We start from the raw sequence: 15,193 nt of genomic DNA, 5'->3' as shown, positions 1-15,193 counted from the left end.
AGAAATCAGAAGATCCTTAACCCTCGGGAATTCTCAAAGCAAAAAAATTCTCAAAGCAAAAAATTCTCAAAGCAAAAAAATTTTTATTCATGGAGAGGACCAAAATTAATGTTCTCTTCTTGGTTCAGTTTGGCATCTGTGATAACTATACTGCAGAAATCTGTGTGTGCCCATTTCCATGGAAATTATTTATAGACGTGTTTTCTGTATAAAAACACATACTGGCTCCAGCAAACTAGTTAGCAGCCTTGACAATCAGCCTGATTCGCTAGTTAATGCTTAATGCGGATAGGCGGACCTAACAAAACCTTGTGTTCCAAGTTTAGGGTTAGGAAAAGATTTTCTTCAGTCCTTGTCTGTTTTCAGGCCAGTAAGAATTCTATGTGTAGGACAAACAAGCTATTTATATGAAATCCCAAGAAACCACTAAGTATTTGAATTTGTTTATTTTGCCCTTTAATTAACCTTTTATGCTTCTAAAGCCCTTCATTTTTAAGATTTCTGATAGTCCTGGATTTTTCTCTTGAGACAGAGTACAAAATGGTCTGATTATCTAAATGCTACTTCTCTGGTAGTTCTATTTGACCACTGTTTTTGAAACTAATTTTCAGTTCACTCAAGTAGAACAAAAGTTTTCTTTTTTACATGGAAACTTTGAAAGGAATCAAGGTCTACAGTTGTAACTACCCTACCCACTACTCCCTGATCAGCCTGCCTATATTACATGAGTTGCCCAACTCTTATTAAAGATTGGGCAGTAATTACTCTGTCCCCCACCTCCAGGTTTTCTCCACATCAAAAACTAAATGAATGTTAAAGTTCATGCTGACAGTCATTGTTCACCTTCCCAGCTGCACTCTGTTCCTGCAGATGACTGGATCGGTCAGGGTGGGGGGACTGTGTTGCCATAGCCACCATGAGCAACACTGGATCTGACATTAACTGCTGACAGCACTGAACTTATCACCCAAATTTAATGCTGGTGTGAATGAAGGGGGCCCTGAGTAAAACACTCTTGTCTTATGGCTGAAAAGAAAGTTCCCTGAGCTTCTGTATGGGTGAAATCGTGCACAGTGAAGCCTGAGCAGGACATGTTATTAAATATTAAATGTCCTCCTCACAGGGCCACAAAAGCCAGAATTTGTGATTAAGGAACTTCTTAACTTTGAGAAGGAGATGAAGAACCTTAATGTGAAACCAATATGGAGTAAGAATTCCCCAAGGTATTACTTTGAAGAATGACGGTATTTTCATTTCTCTCTTTATGTGAACAAATATGTAAAAGTGATCAATAATAGGTACCATTTATTGTCTCTACTGGAGATAGAGAGTTAACAATAACTTGTGGTTGTGAAAATAACTTGCCTGTTATGGAGACATGTTGACTGCAGTAATGATTCCATGAAAGGGGAACGAAAAATGTGCACATCTCAAATCAGATGACCACTGGAAACCCCTGGCAATCTCTGTTCTAATATCTAACACCTTTGGGGATGAAACAAGGCAAATGCTTCCCCACATCATCTTCCCAATCTGTTTTGCCAGTGCACTGGCTACCTTACCTGAATTGAGACGCAGCACAGAATGAGCTCTGGAAGATCTTGTGGGATGAGGTACTTTCCCTTCTTGAGAACAACCTGAAATCAGCCAACAGTGACCATTTCTCTCTGACCATGACAGCTATAGCCTAACCAAGTTCTAAATTCCTTATTGAGGTAAAGGCTTGAGTTTGTTGGTATCTGCCAAGATAAATTGGGTATGTATGGTGTGGAAATACCATGTAGGCCAAGGGTAAAGTCCTAAAATTTTGCTGCCTGGGCTGCAGGTCTGTTTCTAAAGGAGCCTTGGCTCAACATTTTCCTTTTGGGGAGCTAGCCAGGCTTGTTCTCTGCTGAGTTTATTTGGATGGACTTTTTCCAGAGCTCAGAATGTTTCCATCTAAAGCAGCTCATCTGCTGAACAAGTATTTACTGTAGTGCATGGGTCTGGGGCATTCCCACAGAAGGGCAACTCTGTACTGTCTTAACATAAGAAAAGGTCAAAGTGAGGCAGACAGGGTCTTCCTGCTCCCAGAGCCCTCCAAATGGGTAATGTAAGGGGAAGGACCCAAGCAGTGGTCTGGAGGGGTTTAAAGGGTGAGGCTTTCAGTAATGAAGACCAGCAGAAGACCTCTTGGCTGGAAGTCTCTCTGGGTTGAGATGCCAGAATGCATCATGAAACCAATTCCGACCCAGAATTGCTGGAGGGGAGGCATTAAATGGGGGTGCTGAGAATTCTCTTGGTGCCTGGGAATAGAATAAGAAAGTTCCCACCTGAATGGAGGTTTGCCCATTGTAGTTAAATCCCATTTCAATACTGTTGGAACACTCTGGGGGTGTTAACTACAGAGTGCCCAAAGGACAATTACCATAGATTTGCTTGAGTACCAAGTGCCTGGTGGACTTTGTGCCTGAGCTGCCCTTAGATGGGCTCTTGGTGGTCCTGGTTACTGCAGTGGTCTTTGGGGGGGTTAGTTCCAGTTCCTTCCTCCAAATTTGGAGCAGCAGTGCCAGGCACTCTCGGTTCCATCTGTCCACATCTCTGGCTCCAAGCTCCTTCATATGCAGAAGGTGGGACAGGTTCTTCCTAAGCTGGTAGCTGGTGGGGTCAAAAGAGGGGAGAGGCTTTAAGATCACAACACTGTGAATCTTAAGTTTCCTTAAGGTTCCTGGAAGCTATAGGAATAATACTTGCTGAACTGGGAGATTCATTTAAGCTCCCATTCCTACTTTGTAGTGGCAGTATGTTTAATGTTGAATTCTTTTTTAAATCATCAAACGCTTCCTGAACTAGGAATCAGTTGTCTGCCTTCAGGGTCAGTCAGGCCAATGTGTAAACAAATAAGTGCAGTATGAGAAGTACTATGCAAGAATGAGGAGCTAGATGGCATGGGACAATGTGGGACTGAAAATTGGTGGTGGTCTGGTAAGGCTTTACAAGACTGGTGTTTTTGCTGGGTTTTAAAGGATGCATAGGAGCATAACCAGGCAGAGAAGGGTACTCTAGGCAGCAGAACTGGCATAAGCAGAGGTGTGGGCATATGTGCCAGGAAAATCAGTAATGAGATGTGTATAAAGCACTGTGTATTTGGTGAAGGAAGAATGGAAGGCTATGCTACACTGTGGAAGGAGCCAACATTTGTTCAGAGCCTGTTACATATCAGGCATTTTCCTTATGATTAAGCTGAAAATAAGTCCATGAGGCAGACATGAGGTGTCTGATAAAGGCTGAGTAGATGGGATGTTACCAAGGTGGGAACATAGGTTGTTCCTGACTTTGCTTCCCCCTACAAGAAAATTAACAACTCTTCAGAGATAAGACACTCCTGAGAAAGTTCTAGAACATGGGAGTGAGGCTGCAGCCCGTTGCACCACAAGAGACCAGACACACTGCATCAGGACATGAGGAAAAGCTACATGCTGACTGCACTAGCCCTCCACCAGACTGGTGTAGCACCACACCAAAATGTCTGCCCTGAGCCTTTGTACGGTTCCTCAAACAGGAAAAGAACCCAGAGTGGAATCTAGCTCCCCCATGCTGGTCTCACCCATGGGGATTGCCAGGGAATCTGTAGGGCTTGACCACTGGGGATCTGACTGATGGAAAAGGGAAGGGCTTAAAGCAACCAGCACGTGGATCTTGGCAGACCAAATTCCTACCTGCAGTGCCCAAGTAGTAGTCCCAACCTTTAATTTTGTTTATCTGCAGAGCCAAAACAGGTGTAGTCTGACCAGGGAACACAGCAGGGTGCCTGATTGTGGCCCTCAAAGGAGCCCTGTCACCCTTGCAGTCTGGCCTGCTTCAGCTCAGGCAGGGGAGCTGAGGCATAGCCTGGCCCACACATGAGTGTAGCTTCTGGCCCTGCCTGATCAAAGCCTGGCCAGAACATCTGGAAGCTGCATAGCCCTGCAACACTCAAGCAGGGAGGTGCAGCGGGCAGAGCTGATTATTTGCAGAGCAAAGGTAATGGCCCTGTATAGCCAGGGAGTTTGGGATACAGGTCAGCTTGAGTCAACCACATAGAGCTTTTTCGGCCTTTGAGCCAGTTCTCCAGCTCTGCATGGGCAGGGAAGGCAATTCGTAGCCCTAGCCATTGCTGAATACACCCTTCAGCCCATCTGACCAGGAAGCCTAGCCAAAGCACACAGGAAGCTATGTGGCCCATCTAACAGCCCTTCTTACAGTGGCACTTAAGTAGAAAGCACGGCCTGGCTCTATCCCTGTCTGCAGAGGAAAACTGTTGGCCCCATCCGGCCAGGGAATTCAATATACAATCTTGTCTGATTGAGTCCCCAAACAAGCTGTGCAGGCCTTGGGGCCTGTCCTGCTGCCCTGCCAGTTCAGGGAAGTGAATTCATAGCCCCTCCTGTTAAGTGCCCCAGACAGCCAACCATCTAGTAAGCCTGACCAGAAACCCCAGGCAACTGCACAGCCCACCCTAAAGCCTCACTTGGGCAGAGAACCAACCCAGCAGTCCTATCTAACTGCTCTTAAGCAGTAGTACACACTCAAGAGGTTCCCTTGCCCCAAAATAGACTGCTCTAATAGCAAGTTCCACCTGCCTAAGGATGTTACTAGTAGACATGTCCAGAAACCCAAACTGAGCTGCCTGGGAAGAACTGTCTTGGCTAAAGCAAACCTGTAAAGTCTGGAAGAGAAGACCACTTAGCAACATCTGGAATCAATCACAAAATATCAGGTAAACGTGACACTGCCAAAGGAAACTAATAAAGCTCTGATAACCCTAAATAAAGATCTATGAATTATTACGCAAAAAATTCAGAACCCCCTTAAAGAAGTTCAGCGAACTACAAGAAGACACAACCAAATGAAATTGGCAACTTCCATAAGACTATAAATGCATTTCTCAATAAAAACTTTTCAGGCCTGGAAAGAATAGGATGATATATTCAAAATATGAAAGGAAAAAACTCAAGAATTCTATAGCTGTCCTTCAGAAATAAGGAGAGAGAACAAGCTTAAAGAATCCACGATCACTAGACCTTCCTTTTAAGAAATGCTAAAGGGAATTGAGTGGAAGTAAAAGGATGCTAGTTAGTATCATAAATAAGGTAGCATGAAACTCACTGGTAATGGTAAACATATAGTCAAAATTAGAATCTGTAATATAATGGTTGTGCATAATGTACTTCAACTCTAATGTAAACGTTTAAAAACTTAGGGGCGCTTGGGTCGCACAGTTGGTTAAGTGTCCAACTCTTGGTTTTGACTCAGGTCACAACCTCAGGGTCATGAGATTGAACCCTGCCTCGGGCTCTGTGCTCAGTGCAGAGTCTGCTTAAGACTATCTCCCTCTCCCTCTGCCGCCCCCATCCCGCACTGTCTAAAATAAATAAAATTTTTTGAGAAGTTTAAAAACTTAGTAAAAATACAACTACAGTAGTCTGTTATTGGATATACAATATAAAAAATATGTAAACTTCAACATCAGTAAGCTGAGGTGTTTAGGAGTGCTACTGAAGTTAAGTTGTTATCAGTTTAGGGTGTTATAACTAGAAGATATTTTGTAACAAGGGAAAAACCTCTGCTAATTATACAGAAGAACAAAGAATAAAGTCAAAGCATACAGATTCCAAAAGACATCAGAACACACACGACAGGATAAGAAACAAGGTAAAACAGTTCTATAAAATAGCCAGAAAACAATGAACAAAATTGCAATAGTTAAGTCCTTATCAATAATTACTTTAAATGTAAATGAATTAAATCCTCCAAAAGACACAGAATGGGTGAATGGATTAAAAAAAAAAAGGTCCAATGATATGCTGCCTATAAGAGACTCAGTTTAGCCTTAGAGACATGCACAGACAGAGTGAAGGGATGGAAAAAGCTATTTCAAGCAAATGGTAACAAAAAAGCACAGGTAGCTCTATCAGAACGGACTTTGAAAATAGTAAAAAGAGACAAAGAAGGCCATTATATAATGATAATAAATCCATCAAGAAGATATATTTTTAAATACTTGTGTGCCCCGTGTTGGAGCACCTAAATATATAAAAGCAAAACTGACAGCTAACAGCAGAAATAAACAACAATGATAGCTGAGAACTTTAATACCCCATACTCAAAAATGGATAGATCATTCCAGATAGAGTATCAATAAAGAAAAAGTATTTGAGTAACACTATAGATCAATTTGACCTGACAGATGTATAGAACATTACATCCAACAACAGTAGAATAGACATTCTTCTCAAGTACACATAGGGCATTTTCTAGGAGAGACCATATCTTAGGTCTCAAAACAAGTGTTGGCAAATTCAAGAAGACTCTAACCATACCAAGTATCTTGACTACAGGTGTATGAAACTAGAAATCAGTAGGAGGAAAACTAGAAAATTCATAAATACATGGAAATTAACATTTTTCAGAGCAACCAATGGACCAAAGAAGAAATCAAAGGGAAAACAAAGTATCTTGAGGCAAACAAAAAATGGAAATGCAACACACCAAAACTTATGGAATGCAGCAACAATTTTTAAGAGGGAACTTCATAGCAATAAATGCCTATGTTAGGAAGCAAGAAAGATCTCAAATAGATAACCTACTCCTATACTTTAAGAAAGTAGGAAAAGAACAAACTAAGCCCAAAGTGACAGAAAGAAGGAAATAAAGATTGGAGCAGAAATAAATGAAATAGCAGGAAAACAGTAGAGAAGATTATCAAAACTGAGAGTTGATTTTTTTTTTTAAAGATTTTATTTATTTATTTGACAGAGAGAGAGACAGATGCGAGAGAGGGAACACAAGCAGGGGGAGTGGGAGAGGAAGAAGCAGGCTCACAGCGGAGGAGCCTGATGTGGGGCTCGATCCCATAACGCCGGGATCACGCCCTGAGCCGAAGGCAGACGCTTAACCGCTGTGCCACCCAGGCGCCCCGAGAGTTGATTTTTTGAAAAAAAAAAGTTGACAAACCTTCAGCTAGACTAACCAAGGAAAGAAGAGATGATGCAAATCAACAAAATTATGATGAAAAAGGAGACATTAATTACAACTGATACCATAGAAAGGCAATGGACCATAAGACTACTATGAACAACTATACAACAAACTGGACAACCTAGAAGAAATGGAAGTTACTAGAAACATACAACCTACCAACACTGAGTCAAGAAGAAATAGAAAATGTGAATAGACCAATTACTAGTAAGGAGATTGAATCAGTAATCAAAAACCTCCTAATGAAGAAAAGCCCAGGACCAGATGGCTGGTGAATTTTACCAAACATTTAACGAAGAATTAATGCTGGGGCACCTGCTGGCCTAGTCAGTAGAGCATGTTATTCTTGATCTTGGCGTTGTAGGTTTAAGCTCCATGTTGGGTGTAAAGATTGCTTAAAAATAAAATCTTAAAAAAAAAAAAATTAATGCCAATCCACTTAAAACCCTTCCCAAAGAAAAAGAGTAGGGAGCACTCCCAAATTGATTTTATGAGGCCAGCATTACCCTGATACCAAAGACAAAAGGACACTACAAGGCAATACTCTTAATGAATATAGATGCAAAAAATTCTCAATAAAATATCAGGAACTGAGTTCACCGGCACGTTAAAAGAATCATTCACCATGATCAAGTGGGATCTACCCCTGAAATGAAAAGATAGTTTAACATATATAAAATCAGTCAAAGTGCTACATCACATTAGTTGCATGAAAGAAAAACATGATTATCTCAATAGAAGCAGAAAAAGCATTTTACAAAATTTAACATCTGGTTAATGATAAAGACTTAAGAAATTAGGTACAGAAGTGATATACCTCAACATAATAAAGGTCACATGACAAGTGCACAGTTAACATCAAACTCAATGGTGAAAAGTTGGAAACTTTTCCTCTGAGATTAGGAAGGAGATAGGGGTGTCCACTCAACTCCTATTCAACACAGTACTGGAAATCCTAGCTAGAGCAATAGGCAAGAGAAAGAAATAAAAGACATCACATAAGGAAAGGAAGTTAATCTATCTCTATTTACAGATGATTTTATATATATATAAAAACTTAGGGACTCCACCAGAAACTGTTAGATCTAATCAACAAATTCAGTGAAGTTGAGGGTACAAAATTAACATACAAAAATAAGTGGTATTTCTATACACTAACAACAAATTATCTGAAAAAGTAATAAAATGATCCCATTTATTAACAGCATCAAAAACAATAAAATAGGAATAAATACAACTAAAGAGATGAAAGATCTCTACACTGAAAACTCCAAAACACTGATGAAATAAACTGAAGACAAAAATAAGTGGAAAGTTACTGTGTGTTCTTGGATTGGAAGAATATTATTAAAACATCCACAGAAACCAAAGCCATCTATAAATTCAGTGCAATCCCTATCAAGATTCCATGGCATTTTTTTTTTTTTTTACAGAAGTAGAAAAAAACAATTCTAAAATTTATATGGGGGGCGCCTGGGTGGCACAGCGGTTAAGCATCTGCCTTCAGCTCAGGGCGTGATCCTGGCGTTATGGGATCGAGTCCCACATCAGGCTCCTCTGCTATGAGCCTGCTTCTTCCTCTCCCACTCCCCCTGCTTGTGTTCCCTCTCTCGCTGGCTGTCTCTATGTCTGTCGAATAAATAAATAAAATCTTTAAAAAAAAATTAAAAAAAAATAAAATTTATATGGAACTATAAAAGACCCCAAGTAGCCAAAGCAATCCTGAGAAAGAAGAACAAAGGGAGAAGCATCATACTTCCTGATTTCAAGCTATTTTATAAGGTTACAGTAATCAAAACAGTATGGCACCCACATAAAAACAGATGCCTGGACTAAGGAAAGAGAATTAAGAGCCCAGAAATAAACCCATGCATATAAGGTCAACTATATTTGACAAGGGAGCCAAGCATACTCAATGGAGAAAAGACAATTGTTTAATAGATGGTGCTGGAAGAATTGGATATTCACATGCAAAAGAGTGAACCTAGGCCCTTATCTTAGACTACTGACAAAAATTAACTAGAAATGGCTTAAAAAGACCTAAATGTGAGACCAGAAATTCCTAAAAGAAAACTCAGGAAAAAAGCTCCTTAACATATCTTGCAATGATATTTTGGATTTGACACTAAAAGCACAAACAACAAAATAAGCAGAACTACAAAGTAAAAAGCTTAAGCACAGAGAAATAAATGATCAACAAAATGAAAATAATCTGTGGACTGGGAAAAAATACTTACAAATCATATATCCAATAAGAGGTTATTATCTAAAATAATAACTTCTACAACTTAAATAGCAAAAAAAATCCCAACTAACCCATTGAAAAAATGGGCAAAGGACCTGAATAGACATTTTTCCAAAGAAGAGACATGAATAGCTAACAGGTACATGAGAAAGTGCTCAACATCATTAATCCTAGTTGAAATTCAAATCAAAACCACAATGAGAGATCACATCCTGCCTGGTAGGATGGCTATTATCAGAAGACAAGAGGTAACGAATGTTGGCAAGATGTGCAGAAAACGGAACCCAGAACCCTTGTGCTCTGTTAGTGGAGTAGTAAATTGGTTTGGCCACTATGGAAACTGTGAATTTTTCTCAAAAAATTAAAAATAGAACTACATATGACCCATTAATTCCACTTCTGGGGTTATATATTGAAGAAAATGAAAAATTACGTTGAGATATCTGCATCCCCATGTTCACTGTAGCACTATTTGCAATAGCCAAGACATGGAAAATCCTAAGTGTCCATTTTGGATGAATGAGAAAGTAAATGTATATATACAATAGCCATAAAGAAGAAAGAAATCCTGCCATTTGTGACAACATGGATGGATCTTGAGGGCAGTATGCTAAGTGAAAAAAGCCAGAGAAAGATAAATACTATGAGATTTCACTTACATGTGGAATCTTAAAAAAAAGATCAGATTTGTGGTTATCAGAGGTGGGGGGTGAGGGGAGGAGGAATTGGGTGATGGTGATCAAAACATACAAACGTCCAGTTACGAGATAAATAAGTACTGGGGATATAATGCACAACATGATGGCTCTAGTTAACATTGCTTTATAGTATATCTAACAGTTGAGAGCATCCTAAGTGTTCTCATCACAAGGAAAAAAAAACAATTTTTTCCCCTGCTTCTTTTTAATATCTACATGAGATGAGGGATCCTAACTAAACTTATTGTAATCATTTCATATGAATCATGTATGCAAGTCAAGTCATTATGCTGTGCCCTTAAACTTATACAAGGCTATATGTTAATTATATCTCAGTGAAACTGGTGGGGAGAAAGGCTGAGTAACTTGCAGAAGGTCTCACAGCTAGAGCCAGGAGAGGCCAACATTCAGACTCGGTGCTGTCTCGCCCAACAGCCAAATCCTGCTAAGGACTTTGATCTGTACTGTGTACTTGGTGATCTGCAGAGATTTTTTAAAAAGGGTGGCAAAAGTGGGGCACATGGGTGGCTCAGTTGGTTGTGTCCAGCTCTTGATTCAGGCTCAGGTCATGATCTTAGGGTTGTGAGACTGAGCCCCATGTTGGGCTCTGTGCTCAGTGTGGAGTCTGCTTAGGACTCTCTCTCCCTCTGCCTCTCTCCCCCGTGCACGGGCACTCTCTCTAAAATAAATAAATGTCTTTTAAAAAAGGGGGGGTGGCAAAAGTAAGAGCTGTATTTTATCATGTTCATTCTGTTGGAGGGTGGGGCCTGGATTGGGAGAGAGGGGAGGGGCATGGGGATGACTGCTATCTTTACATCTAGCGTTTATTTTTTTTTTCAAATTGCACTATTTTTTTATTTTAATGTTTTTTTATTATGTTAGTCACCATACAGTACATCCCTAGTTTTTGATGTAAAGTTCCATGATTCATTACTTGCATATAACACCCAGTGCACCATGCAATACGTGCCCTCCTTACTACCCATCTCTGGTCTATCCCATTCCCCCACCCCCCTCCCCTCTGAGGCCCTCAGTTTGTTTACATCTAGCGTTTATTTGATGGTGTCGATCCCTCATGCTCTCCTAAACTTCTTATTGAACACAGATGTTCTGGAGCCTTCCTAGGAAAGCTGCATCAGTGCTCTTTATCTGATTAGTAGCTGATTAATTACTAGTGAGCCTAAAGGCGCTGAAGAGACAGGCCCTATGCCTGATTTTGCAATACACCAAATGAGAAATGATGTCTTCCTAAAGTCCGCTAAAAAATCTCCTTGTGATGCTAGGTGCAGCCCTTCTCTCTTGCCCTCAAGGCTGATTTCACTCAAACTGCATAATTCTTCTTTTTCCTGTAGCATGCCAAACCATGGCGTCTCTCTACTAGAATATATATCACATTTCCAAGAAGCCAACTCTGAAGAAAAGCTGGAGATACGGGGCAGCTGCTTTGGTTTGTGATGCCAAGCATCTTCCACACCCTTCTCGCTGCGGGCAGAAAACTCACTGGGAAGCCCAGGTGTTGGCTTTCAGTGGGTACAGCTTCCACCTAATCAGTGCTGGTATGCAGACTTCTGTGTCCAGATGACAGGTTGGTCCCAGGGCTCAGGGTAATAGCCTCCGTTCTGCCATCCTCAAGGAAAACAGCACTCCTGGTTTGCTGGGAGCCCTAAGTTGCCCAGTCATCCCGTTCAGGCCAGGGCTCACAGCTCTTCTTACGGTCCAGCCCATCCTTGCTAATTCACCTTCCAGTATGCTGGAGAAGAGCTGACAGGAAGGCAGCTTACAGACATTCATGTAAAAGCAAAGTGTTTAATACAACAACTACTCTGAGCCACAGCAACTTCCCAGCCTCACTTAAATCATCCAGTATCTCATTTCAATCTTGAAAATAAAGTCTTGATTGGTAATAAGACTCACACTGTAAGCCTCAGCCTCACTGACTGTCCTCAGGGCCCACGGTTCCCTCTGCTCACCCTACCCTTGCGCATTTCCCAGTCGGCCTGCCTCTGTCCTCAGCACGTCTCCTAACGACAGGCTGCCTCTGTGGAGCAATTATGTGCCAAACCTGTTCCCTACCCCCCCTCGCTGCTCCCTAGCTTTGGTGTCAGACACCACACACCGCCTTGGGCTCCTGGCCTTAAAGTGGAAGATGCATGAGGCTATATAACAGAATCAGTAAGAGTGTTTTTAGTGTCACCAGACATGCAACTTCCCACAGCGTGCAGTATCCCACAGTCCCTCTGGGAGTCAATGTCCCAGGTCTCGGAACGGCACAGTGGTGCAGCCAGAGGACTGTGTAATTGCCTCCCCAGCTGGGCACACAGACTGTGCGCCCAGTGTTCTCAGGGGATGACTGAAGGCTCATTTGCTGCTCTGGACACTTACGGACAGGACCTGTCAGCTTCTGACTCTTCAAAGGAGGCAAAGAATAGTTTGATGGGAAGGCATTTCAGCTAGGGAGCAGCTGTGGGGCCTGATGTGGTAAATCTTGCTGGCTTGTTGAGATCCCAGCTTTCAGCCGAAATACTTAAAAAGTTCCTCTGGGATGGTAGCCAGTGCGCGTCTGGCAGAACTCCCCACGGAGGGGGAGCAAGGACCGCTCCCACCTGCGGCTTCAGAGGCAGACTATCTCTGCTCCAAGCCAGCACTGGCACCTCGTAGCTCTGTAACCTTGGTGGGTTTATTGACCTCTCTGTGCTTCAGCTTCCTCCTCTGTGAAATGGGGACAAGAACAGTATCTACCTCATAGGGTCACTGGGAGGATTAAATCAGCACAGGTAAGACTACTTAGAACAGCACCTGGCACAAGCTCCTCATCAACGCTGACGACTAGTATTAGCGACAGTAACATTCCCCGTCACAGTACCTTGACCCGTGTGAGCGCCATCCGTGCAGCTCTTCTGCTCCGGCCCGTTCTGAGGTGACGGGCAGGAGGCCTGCCTCCGCCACCATGACTGAGCACAGCACACGCTACCCTGACTGAGCACGTATGGGAAGGACCCTTGAGTCGGAGCTTCAAGTGCCCCATCTGTACCACTCAGACAAGTCGTTTTTCTTGAGACAATCTGCTCGCCTGAAGAACGGGGACGCTGATCCCTATGATGACAGATTCCCAGGGTGGCTGGGAGAGCAAGGGCGGTCAGCGGGGAAATGATTTTATAAAGCCGCGGCTTGAACAGACACGAGGACGGACTGTAGCAGAGGCCGTGGCCGCGTGGAGCAGATCGCCTGGCTCCCAGCCAGGCAGTCCTTGGCACCACAGTCCCCGAGGCCTCTCCCTGGATCTCTCGAGAACCTCTCCCACTCTCTCCTCTCTCTGCCAACAGTAGGGTCTCTCTGGCCCTTTTATCTCCTGACAGGGGTGTTGACATGTGGCACACCTGTGCTCGCAGTGATTTGCTTGCTTTGTTCCCCCATTGACCTTCCTCTCTCTGGAGATGGAGGCCACCTGAGCCCCACCTGTGGGCAGTGGCTCCAGCCCTCCCGCAGACACTGGTCATGACTAAGGCCTCATCTAGATTTAGGCCCTAGTGGGGCCTGCAGATGAAGGAGATTATGAAATATGTGAAAAACTTGCAGCAAAGGACTCCTCCAGTCCTCCCATGATGACTCCCTGGAGGAATTTGTCTCCGTATGTCAGGACGCCTCCACCACTACTCCTAGCACCTACCCCGCATTCCCAGCTTGGCAGGTGCTTTTGCAGGGTTTTGTAATCTATGTCAGCCACTTAATCCACTATGACCAGGCCCTGGTTTAGGTACTCGGGCTATGACTAATTCCTGGGTAGTAAAGACATAGAAAGAAAAATAAAATATCTTACATGTGTGGTGCTGTAAGAATTTACAAAGTACACATGATTTCATTCTAGCATCCTGCCCTCTAAACAGGACAGGACAGCAATTACTNTAGAAAGAAAAATAAAATATCTTACATGTGTGGTGCTTTAAGAATTTACAAAGTACACATGATTTCATTCTAGCATCCTGCCCTCTAAACAGGACAGGACAGCAATTACTAAAGCCTGTTTTACAGATGAGAAAACTGAAGGTCAGGGAGGCCACGTGATCTGCAAAGGTCAGTTAACTTGTCAGACACCTGAAACTCAGGCTTCCTGGTTACAAACTGAGGCTCTTTTCCTTTACATCAGGCTGTCCTGGGTGCTTCCTAACTTTCTTGGCAAAACCATCTTCCAAATAGCTTATCCAATGTAAATTACAGAGACCTACACATGAGTGAATTTTTTGGGCATGCTCAGTAAAATTGGACTTGTCGTGCCAGCACATGGAATTCACTAGAAGGAGAGAGCACAGGGCATGTCCCGTTAGGACATTAGGAGTATCAGGACAACCACAGACCAGAGGAGCCGTGGCACCTCCCTCTTCCTACCTTCTCCAGGCCCGCTGGATGACCGCTGCTGCCTTGTTCTTTTTGCGAAACAGCTCTTTCCTACTTCTTTCTTTATGGATTATCTGCAGCCGCAGCTCTACGGGGAGAAGGTCAATATTCACACTCTGTCCAGAGAGGGGACCAGGTGCTGGATCAGTTTCCTTGGATATCTGAGTGTCCTCAGACAGGGCAGATGTTCCCAACTTCCTGACTCCTGACCTCAACACCTCTGTGTTCTGTGGCAAGTCTGAGTCGATCCCTCCTGTGAGCTTGTCCTGTGTCATTTTGTTTCTTGGTGTTCGATGGTGGAGAGGATTCTGCCCAGCATGGACCACCTCCCCCTTGGCACTGCCAGGCCGGCTGGAACCAGCTGGGGAGTGCCTTCCTCCTCGGAGCTCTTGAACACGTCTTTTCTGGGAGGCACATTTGGCCTTGGGTGCTGTGTCCTGCCGCCTGCTGGGTTTCCGGTGGCCATCCTGCTGTGGAAGGCTTGCAGCTGCCCAGCTGGGGTCCTCTCCTTCCTCATCAGGCCCAGCCACCCTGACACAGGAAGGCTGCTTCCAGAAGCCTTTCCCCTTGTCACACCGCGGCTCACCAACTGTCTCACCTCGGGACTTCTCAACAGAGGAGACTCCTGGATATCTGTTTCCACCATTGCCTTCACTGGGGCTGAAGTGGACACAGGCAGATCGGCCTTTAGACTGTTCTCTGGATGACTCTTGGGGAGACAGGGAAAAAGGGAAAGAATGTTTACTGTCCCAAACTTGCATAGTAGGGCAGTTCTGCTCATTTGTTCACATAAAATATTCAGACTTGTCCTATAGTATCACCATGATAGTAGTGATTCTAATTAGGAAAAAAAAAAAAA

The 15,193-nt window shown here is 43.2% G+C and overlaps 2 protein-coding genes across 7 annotated transcripts in view; both read right to left on the bottom strand.

Annotated features, from left to right (window-relative positions):
• INVS (inversin) overlaps nucleotides 1-15,193 on the bottom strand; it is a 157,482-nt gene that overhangs the window by 1,406 nt on the left and 140,883 nt on the right. For 5 of the 6 annotated variants that reach the window (XM_034664199.1, XM_034664198.1, XM_034664202.1 and 2 more), the window contains 2 exons: nucleotides 2,408-2,637; nucleotides 1,563-1,637 (listed from right to left, as the gene is read on the bottom strand). In XM_034664199.1, coding sequence (XP_034520090.1) covers nucleotides 1,563-1,637; nucleotides 2,408-2,637 — 305 coding nt within the window. Of the gene's footprint in view, nucleotides 1-1,562; nucleotides 1,638-2,407; nucleotides 2,638-11,636; nucleotides 11,704-15,193 lie in introns of those variants that run through there. The other variant, XM_034664201.1, reaches the window with a different exon arrangement.
• On the bottom strand, nucleotides 13,854-15,144 carry LOC117802994 (inversin-like). The gene is made up of 2 exons (XM_034664206.1): nucleotides 14,326-15,144; nucleotides 13,854-14,230 (listed from the first exon to the last, which is right to left on the bottom strand). Exons 1-2 carry the CDS (start codon nucleotides 15,093-15,095, stop codon nucleotides 14,191-14,193), a joined length of 810 nt encoding a protein of 269 aa, XP_034520097.1. The 5' UTR covers nucleotides 15,096-15,144; the 3' UTR covers nucleotides 13,854-14,190.

Source organism: Ailuropoda melanoleuca, chromosome 7 (assembly GCF_002007445.2).
Source record: "Ailuropoda melanoleuca isolate Jingjing chromosome 7, ASM200744v2, whole genome shotgun sequence".
Taxonomy (NCBI): Eukaryota; Metazoa; Chordata; class Mammalia; order Carnivora; family Ursidae; genus Ailuropoda; species Ailuropoda melanoleuca.
Note: the sequence above shows the minus strand (reverse complement) of the source record. Positions and strands in the feature narration are given on the sequence as shown.